This window comes from Buceros rhinoceros, unplaced genomic scaffold (genome assembly GCF_000710305.1).
Source record: "Buceros rhinoceros silvestris isolate BGI_N320 unplaced genomic scaffold, ASM71030v1 scaffold9513, whole genome shotgun sequence".
Lineage (NCBI taxonomy): Eukaryota > Metazoa > Chordata > Aves > Bucerotiformes > Bucerotidae > Buceros > Buceros rhinoceros.
The window spans coordinates 19,017-28,755 of record NW_010404197.1 but is presented as its reverse complement, the minus strand read 5'-3'; the positions used below and the strand labels follow the sequence as shown (position 1 = coordinate 28,755).

Sequence of the window (9,739 nt, the reverse complement as noted above, 5' to 3'; positions counted from 1 at the left end):
AGAGCGTTATTTTAAACTACTACATGTAATTCAGTAAAGAATTCATGCAAAGCCTACCAGCTTATTCGTTTTGGTAAAGTTCAGTTAAATAACAATAGATATTTTAAGACTTGTTTAATCAATACACTGAAATAAAAAAATACATCAGCCTTCATTAAGCTGACTAAACCGTGATTATTGATTATTATGCAGGTTTCATGTTAATATATCGTCAGACATCAGAAAGGGCTTATACCTGTTGCTGTATGGATCAGCTAGATATCGATCAAGTAGATTAGTCAAAATAAGCAATAAAATGACCCTTATTTACTGCAGCTGTGGAACGCTATGACTGGGACACATGTAGCCACATTAAGAGGTCACAGTGATGAAGTACTGGATGTCTGCTTTGATTTTGCCGGCCAGCGTGTTGTAACTGCCTCTGCTGACGGTAAGTGAAGTCGTGGGACTGCTGCAAGAATCACAAGGGTAGCAGAAAATACCTTTGGCCTTTCCCTTTGGTTTTGCTCTGAGTGTAGCTTGATGAAAGAGGAGTATCATGACTTGAAACTATAGATCAAGCGCTGTCTGTTGTGTTACCTAGACAGTTTGGCATTAAACTCAAGAAGTTTTCCCCAGTGAACATTTCCTCATTTTCCACGCTTTAATCAACTCAACATGCCTTTCCCCTTTAACTTCAGACTGGCAGGGGAATGTTTCACTTCTGTCGGAAATGTCTTTTAAATGTTTAGGTAAGTAGCTTTTGAGTGATGTTTGATTTGGGTGGCTCAAATCTAAGATTACATGAAAAAGTAGTTGGAATTTTAATGGCAGGTTTGCTACTAGGCTTTCCACACCCAGAGAGAGAATACCCAGTGAAGAGGCAGTGAGAGAAGCAGTTGTGGTTCGTGATTGGCATGCAGCAGTTTTGCATGCTTGTTATTTTTAGGACTCGCAAGAGGTAGTTTCCTGTCTTCTCCGCACAGTGTTCTGTCTAGCGCGTAATGACAGTACCGTATGATTGTTACACGTGTGAGTGTTTGGATTTGCACTTCAGAAACAGGAAAGCAGGCTGGGTGGGGGACCCTGGCTGGATCGGATTCGCTGTGCTGCATAAGTAAGACGATGTGAAAAGTTTCCTGAAGTGTAATCAATAGCTTATTAAATACGATTAATAGCTAATTTTAGAATGAATATCTGAATTGTAATGAAAGCTTTCTGACTATATTGTCCACGCATTCTGAAATTCTAGGCTTCAGGAGTCTATGTTCTACGTGGACGTTTGTATTCACATTTTGCAAGTTTGCCAGCAGAAACCATTCAGAATTCAACCTTTTCCAAGCAGCTAACAGACCCTTTTTGACATATGTTATCCTTGGGGGAAACTCTGTTAAGATTGTCTTCTGTTCCTTTGGAACTCAAACCTGAGGATGAGGTCCTTCCCACTGTATTGGACTGTTCCTACTGAGACATGGGCTCAAGCATGACAGTCACCAATGGCTCCTCTTCTACCACCGCAGGATCTGCAAGAGTCTATAGCACGGAAACAAAGAAGTGCATTGCAAAGCTGGAAGGGCATGGGGGTGAGATTTCAAAGGTAAGTTCTTTGCGGTTTGCACCTTTTCTTAACTAATTACATGTGACACCCAATCCACCAGCTATTCCCTGACACAGGAAACCCATTAAAGAATGTGGTGGTAAAATCATTAATAGTTGTGTCTGAGAGGTCAGGCTAGGAAGTTATCCTCACTAAAAGAACATTCTGTTCCACCACAAGCTATCAGTCAGTGATTGTTTCTAACTCCCCACTTCTGAACTAGGACAATACTGAGCATACTACTCTGACAGGCTCCAAGAGCCTTCTCCCTGATGCGGTGTTGTTTGTGGTTCCATTGCTTAGCCCTGTGGCAGTCAGCAAGCCAATGAAGAAGGCCACCCCTCTCAGGGTGGATACCTGGCTTTCTTAACATCAAGATGATTCGTTTTCCTTTTTCTGAAACACTATATGGGGTGGGTCTCCACAACTTGTCCATACTCCTTCAAACGGATAGTTTTCACTAGCTTCCAGGCTACTCTGCCCAGTCCCTGCTGCTTTTGTTTGAAGAATTTGGTGATTGAGAAATCAGTATTTTGAAAACAGGATGGTTCTTTGTGAACATAAGCCACACATTTTGATTGTGTTGCTTTGGCTATTCTGCTGTCTCCACTGAGGGAGTATCAAGTTCAGAAGGGCTAGGCTTTCCTCACTTAGCACACTCACTGCGATACTCCATGCTCAGTGAAGATGCGCCGGGAAGTGCAGCCTGCCCCCACACTGACACATCGGGGCCCTTGGTGCTGGCATGGTGTCTTTGCTGGAGGTGAGATTCTGCTCATTCATGAGCCTGTTGAAAGCTCGTTTCCGCAGATGTGCTGTGGAGCAGCTGTCGCCTGGGAGGGTGATGACATGGAAATCAGTTTTCTCGGGAACAAACGTTTTGCCCTCAGTGATTAAACAATTTTGTGCTATATAATAAACTTGGTATTGTCCAGTTAGTGCTATAAAAATACATCTGATTATCTGGAAAGGCAGACAATTTTGGTGATGAACACTTAACAAGCAGGAAGATGTACTACCAAATGAGCTGCTCTCCGTGGATTTTTGGTATTTAATGTGTAACTCTACCAAATATATATAAAATACGCATAAATTAGCATAGGAATAATGCTAACATTTAAAGTTGTTACATTTGTAGAGCATTTGTGATTTTGGGGATAATGCTCTGAAGTCTTGATCCTATAGCAAGGTCATTGCATCCAGGCCTTTGTACACGCACACAGTTTTCAGCTGCAGGAGTTTGCCAGAGTGACTCTAGTGGAATAATATTCTTAATTTTAGCTGACAAGCTGAATGAACGAGTTGCTGGTTTCTGTTTTCATCTTTTAATGGCTAGAAATGCTTCATGTTCTAGGCATATTCTCTGGCTACGGCGGGTAAGTCTTCTCCATATTTGTTTTAAAGGTGTGTTTCAACCCAAAAGGCAATCGTATCCTAACAGCCAGCTCTGATAAAACAGCCCGACTGTGGGATGCTGCTACTGGACACTGCCTTCAGGTGTTAGAGGGTCATACTGACGAGATATTCTCCTGCGCTTTCAATTACAAAGGCGATATAATCATTACAGGTAACAAACGCATTGAGAAACATTCGAAGTCTTGTTATAGTAAAAAAAAAAAAAGAGCTTGAAAAGTTTCACGGGGCCGTATCTCAACTGCAGATTCCAGCAGTCACTTAAAATACAGTCCAGAAAAGCTAGCAGCTCCCTTTTGAACTGAGGCTCAAGCACATATGGCCACGAAGAGGTGTGCTCGAAGGCTGGGGCACAGCCCCATCTCTCTGGGCAGGCACTGGCACCAGAGCAGTGACTAAGCCACTTTCTCGGCGCATTGCAGCGAGGGAGGGCCGGGTGAGCAAATGGCAAAACTTTTCAAGCAGGAGCACACCTCTGTGTATTTGGCACTGAACTCCGGTCAGGTTTCGTTATTTTCGGACAAAAAGTTGTGGGAGTGGGAAAAAACGTGAACAGAGTACGTATGATTGCTTCGATCCTTTGACTGAACTAGCACAATGTGGGGTGCAGGATGATCCCAGCTGAAAATGTTGCTGAAGGTCCTGCTGCCTCTTGCTGGTTGTGGATGGAAGAACCTCCCTCTGGCTCCTTAGCATTCTGGGTAGACGGTTGATGTAGGTCTAACAAAATCGGATGAATTGTGTGCCACGGCTAAACGATTTCTTGGCGATGTGTGTTTATTACCAGGAAGCAAGGACAACACCTGCAGAATATGGCGCTGACTGAAGAGAGCGTGAGATCTGGTCTGGTGTGTGCCCACCTTGTGAGTGCTCTAGTCAATAAACTCGGTCTTTTAGATCTGTCCGCCTTTACCCTCTTTGTTCGCCTTCAGCTTTGGTGAGGTAGAAAATTTCCCTCGATGTGGATGGGTGCGACTTTGCTGATGTCTGGAGATATGGAATCACGGAACAGTAGGCGCTGGAAGGGACCTCTGGAGTTTGTGGTAGAACCCCCCTCCTAGAAGTGCTGTCAGCCAAACGGGCGGCCTGGGACTGACGGGGGTTCGAGTATCTCCAACGACAGACTCCACCGGTCTCTCAGCAATCTGCGTAGTGTTTGATCACTAAGTAGAAGAAGTTGTGGGTTTTTTCCTTGTGTTTGAATGGAATATTTTCTTGTATTTCAACTTGTGCATGTTGCCTCTTCGCTGGGTACCAGTGAGAAGAGTCTGTCTCTGTCACTTCAGTCACCTGAGAGGAATCACGATTAGTGTGAGTGAATCCAGCAGGATGCCTCTGTTTCTTTGTGCGTCTTTTTTAACTCGTAACCCTTTCAATAAAAAAAACATACAGCCCAGTAGTACTCTCAGGTGTGAAAGGGGTGTTGTTATGCACTAGATCTGAGTACACGTGTATAAATTTTTTTTGTCGTGTAATAAAGAATTAAGTTAAAATGCCAGTTTTGCTACTTTGTGTTTCTGGAGAAAGGCAGCAACCATTTGCACACTATTGCGTGCACGCCGCAGTTATCGCCCACTCACCCCTTTCACTACATCTCTCCATTTTTCTGTTCCTTTCTGCTCAGTCCTCACTCTACCATTTTCACCTGAGGTTAATAAAACCCAGTGTGGGTAGTGACTCCAGCTCTGAATCCTGCCCCAAAGACTATGGCCAGCATGAAGAAGCTCCACGCACCAAAGCTGGGAGCTGAGGATCACGATGTAAATTGAGAAGTGGGTGAGGAACACCTCTGAGTTATTAACCATAGGGTTAAAATGGGAGCTGGGGCCGGGCTTGCCCTTGGCCAGTCATTGCCAGCGGGTTTCACCTGTGCAGAGCTCACCCACTTCCCAGCAGAGCAGCTGACGCTGCAGTGGCTCCTCACAGGGGAGCAGTGAAGGAGCAGAGCTGATGAGTCTCTTCCAGCACCCTTAGAAGGAGGATGAAGAGGCAAAAAGGTAGGACTGAACCGCGTACATGTGTTGAGTGAGGGGTTAAAAAGGAAGAGTGGATGTGTGCAGCTGAGAAGGAACGCAAAGGTGTTTTGTTTGTGTTCTAGAGCTCCAGCTGGTTGTGGACTTGACTCAGTGTTGTTGCATGTAGTAGGAGGTTACTGATGCTGATGTGTCCTGGCTCTCTCTGTCCTGGTTGTCTGCGGTAGCGTGGTGTTACAGGAGAGCCAAGCAGTGTGCTGCAGGTCACCTAGAATGAAGCCTTGCCCATCAGTAAAGTGGGTGATGTTACTGTTAGTGTACGCTTGTGGTGTTTCCTGCCATCTTGAGCAAAAATGTGCGATACCAAAAGTGTGTCTTGGTATCGGAAATTGAGAGGGGCAGGAAGGGCAGTGCAGTTTGGAGTTACCTTGGGATCACCCAGTGTCCCTACGTTAGCCTGTACCTGTACGTACTGGTGTGGCACGGGGGATTTACAGCTGGCAAAACTGGAGGAAACCATGTGTAATGAAATGTGTACAAACGCTGCTGCGTGTTTAAACTGAAATTTGTCTTGCTGTGTTACCATCACAAAGTAAAAAAATTCTTTGGAATGCAGTTAGGAAGTAGATTTTTTTTTTTTTTTGCTTTGTCTTTTGGGTTGCGTTACTTTCTGCTGCCTTTCGCTTCATACTGTGCTAATGATTCAGTGAATCAGGCATCTGAGGTAGCTTTTGGCTGTGAGTTTGTGTCCTGTTTTTATGTGCAGTTGTGAGCGGAGGTTTCATGGACTGAGCACTGGTCAGGGAGACCATCTGGGCTCGGCTCCTGGCTCTGCCAGACTCGCTGGGTGAGTTGAACTGCTTTCCAGGCTCCGTTACCCAGCTTTCCTGCTCAAAGGTGAGGTACTTCCCCATCTGGTGTGATACAAGGTGTGCTGGCCTGGCACCTCGTGAGAGCCTCAGTCATGCTCCAGGTACCATCACACGAACGCTTTGATGTTGGGCTCCTGCACAGCTATGTCTGCTTGATAAATGACTGAGATACGTGTTAGGGGCACGCCGTATAGATGTATCGTCCTGAAACCACCCTTTGTCTCGGGTTGCAGCGCAATCCCTTTCTCTAACTCCGCTTCAGCCCCTGCCATCATGATAGCGCGTATCTGTGTGCTGTCTCTTGTTTCTGCCCTGTGGACCTCTGAGTCCTCCCAGTACGTCCCTCTGTGCACAGACAAGTTTGACTCCCTGGGAAGGAAGCCCTTAGCCTGAGTTCTGTCACTTCCCCAGGACAGGATGTGAATTTTTCGAGACAAGGACGAGGATTTCTCTGTAATCACACGATGTGCGCTTGGGCACTTGATGTTTGCTTCTTGTGCCTCTTGAGACTCAAATACTCTCCTGAATGGGGGAGGAGAATAGTGCTCATACCACTCATGTTTCAACACTTGCATTTGGCAAGAAGTTCTTTTTTGGCTCCTTCTGTGTGATCACCTGAGTTTCCTGGGTAGTTAGTGAAAGGATATGAAATACCTCCCGCTTGGCTGCAGGTACTGTCCTGTTTTCAGCTGAGGCTGGGAGGAGGAGGGCATGGCATCCCTCAGCCAGACCTGCCTTCTCTGCCAGTTGTTTGAATGAGCTGGTAGTCCAGCTGCTTGGTTTCAGCCTCTGTCGCACTAAGCGCTGTACAGCCGCAGGGTGCTGCCGCGGGGCCTGTCCCCCGCGATGACTGGCTTAGAGTGGCCTTGAGGAATGGGGCACTGTGAGTTTGCTCTGACTTGGACCACGGTTCTTAAACAAGCTGGTATGGACGTGCTTCCTCTCAGCTGAGCTTCGTCGTAGCTCGTGTGGGCTCTTTATTTCAGTAGAGAGGTGGGGTTTTCCCCCACGGTTTGGCAGTCAGAGAGCAGGGTTCGTGGTGCCATTCCTGTGCTTGTCTGTCACGCAGCTCTGTGTGAAACCAGGCAGGAGGAACAGTAAAACTGGTCTCTCCGGAAAGGAAACTGCTGAGTTTCATAGGGTAACTGCACACAGGTGACTTTTTATCACAGATTTCAATAAACTGCTTAATTTACTTGAAGACACTCTGAAAATCTTCAGTGTTATGACAAAATTGAGGGAGATTACAGCTTTTAATCTTCTAATGATCCCAACATTAAAAGCACCCTAAAGAAAACCAAACTAAAAATGCTATTTTTAAATACTTAGGTATTTGAGATAAGTCGTGTCTGCGTTAACGTATCTGTAGGCCAAATTCTGCTTATCGCTGGGTGGGTGGTAGAGTCAACTAGGGAGGCTTTTACCTAAAACTCGGTGTAGTATGACGTTCTCATTTCTGCGTATTTAACGTGGACTTTACTCAGCCCTTTTTAACGGTGGACAGTCCTGTTCTGATTTCCCCAGCTAAACACTGGGTTCCTCTTCTGCTCGGCAGCAGGGCAGGACATAGCTGTGCAAACTGAAACGAGCAGAAGACACCCCTGTTCCTCCGCCTCCCCACCCCTGCCCTCCTGCGCGGGTGCTGCTGTGGGAGCAGCTGGTGAGCACTGGTGGGGGTTTGGTGTGCCAGGGCTTGCTCTTGGCAGTGAACATGTCATGTCTCTCTCTTACTGTGGTACTGACTGATGAAATCAGCCTTGTGTCAGCTGGAGGAACTGTGGGACTGGAGTCAGGCCACAGCCGTGGTACTGGGGAGAGACCCGGGGCTTGCTCTGATCTGCTTTGGCCGGGGCCAGGGGTCAGCTTTTCCATTCAGAAGCAGAGCTCTGAGAAGCAACGGGGGTAGCAAGGAAATTTCCTTTAATAGGTCAAAAAACCTGCAAGCACATTCATGAACTTTTTAGGAAGGCGACGAGGACGCACATTTTAACGTAAATTTATTTCTGAATAAATTGCCACATGAAGAACTACTGTACAGAGAAACTGCATCACACCGTTACAACTCTGTCATGGTATTTGTGCTTTGTAGGATAAGTAAACATTGATTCTGTCACAGCAAAAAATAGTATACTGACGGCTAGCTGGATTTGGTTTAAAAATAAACACACTTTCCCATTTATTAACTTGGACAAAGCACTTTCAGTCTCTAATACCCGGTGCTTTTCATGACCTTCCAGCCGCAGGAGCGCTGAGCGCCCTGTGCCGCTCGCGCTGGCGGGCGCTGGGGTGCTCAGCAGCTCTCCGGGGCAGACCCAGGGGCCGTGCAGGTGTTCGGTGGATGCCACAAGCTGACCTGCACCGCGGCAGGAGAGCGGCCTCCGCTGCCGGGCATATGCTGCAGGGCAAGTGCAGTCACTCCTCTGCTTTTGTGTTCCACGGTGGGTTTGGATCCGCTCGCCGTCTGTATTTCGTAACACGTGAGTGCTGCAGCCATGCAATTCGAGGAGTGGTTTGAGAGACAAAATTGAGGATATGGCTCTTTTTTCACAAATTATTTAAAACTACTTTAACATTTCCAAAAATATTTAGTGCAAAAGGATAGCGTTTGTCTTTTTTTTTTCTTTTTCCCCCAAGAAATATTACAGAAACATATACTGTTATACGGAAAATAAAACCTCTCTTAAATACTTCATTGGGAAAAGCAGGCAGGTTTTCTACTACACCGTGTGGGGAGAGAGGGGCGAGAGATAAATATTTCCAGAGAAACAAATGGCAGATTTCGCTTTAAAATCAAAACCAATCTCTTTGGCAGTGTCGAGAGAAGGTATCGTTAGGGGGTGACACTGGGTGACAGATCCCCTCAGCAGGGCCATTCCCCAGCATGTCTTACCAAACCATTAGATAGATGTTACCGGGGCAAGAACCACCACAGGTGGGCCACATACCTCTATCCAATCACTTTGCTTTCCTGTAAGTCATGAAAATTAAGATTTTTAGGAGATGACACTCTTTTCAGATATGCATTTCTTCATGTTATTAACAACTCATTTGACTAAAATTAAAACAGGAATTGTTCACTGCCTTTAACCCACACATAGCAGGTTAGAGAGTGCTTTTGACAGAAGCACTTCATGTAACGACTGGTACCCTCACCGGGTAGGGGCACTGAGGCACGGAGGTGAGGGACTCACGGAGCTGTGGTCCAGGATGTGCCAGCGGTAGCAACACTGACCTGTGCCATCTCCAGAGGAAAAGGAAGGAGCTTTGTGAGGGTCCTAACCGGGAGCCTGGACTTAACTCACTTGAGAACTCGAGGGCGGGAATCAGGAGCAGCTACAGGAGAGAAATAATCACGTGGAAAGGAACTACAGTGTGTTTTCAGCAGCCTTACACGGTGTTGTCTAACCACGACAGTCTAAGTGCTCCAAAGTTCTTACTCCCGAGCAGACTATGGGGGTTTAAAAAAAAAAAAATTACTGATTTAGGGACATGAGTGTCTCCAGGCATCCTGGAGCAAACCCTGTTCTAACAGTGAAACTGTACAAATACTGGTGTTCTACAACTGAGTGTTGGTGTACTGTCTCACTTGAGCTGCTTGATTTACTTGGTGATGAAAAAGGAACATTCCAGGTACTCAATCAAGCCTTTGCTGTGCAGTCCATTAACTCGGAAGGCTAAAAGTACCCCCCGCCTCCGTGCAGTACATCCTACAGCACAACACGCCACGAGTGCCTCGTGACACGGACAGACACGATACACCTTGGATCGCCCTGCTCCCCGTGCAGCCCCGCAATGGGCGCAGGCGGTTTCTGTGGAGGTTGAAGGTCTTTGCTCATTTTGTTCAGCGATGTCTGGGAATCTGAGCGTTACATGAACCACTGCTTATTTAAACGGGAACGAAACAG

General features: G+C 46.4%; 1 protein-coding gene across 1 annotated transcript in view; it reads left to right on the top strand.

The window, feature by feature from the left end:
• Positions 1–3,811, top strand: part of DAW1 (dynein assembly factor with WDR repeat domains 1) — a gene marked incomplete at its 5' end in the record, with an annotated part of 8,874 nt that extends 5,063 nt beyond the window's left edge. Inside the window, 4 exons of the mRNA XM_010133289.1 lie at positions 316–430; positions 1,500–1,576; positions 2,981–3,143; positions 3,777–3,811. Coding sequence (XP_010131591.1) covers positions 316–430; positions 1,500–1,576; positions 2,981–3,143; positions 3,777–3,811 — 390 coding nt within the window. The remainder of the gene's footprint in view (positions 1–315; positions 431–1,499; positions 1,577–2,980; positions 3,144–3,776) is intronic.
• Between the last annotated feature and the right edge of the window lie 5,928 nt (positions 3,812–9,739).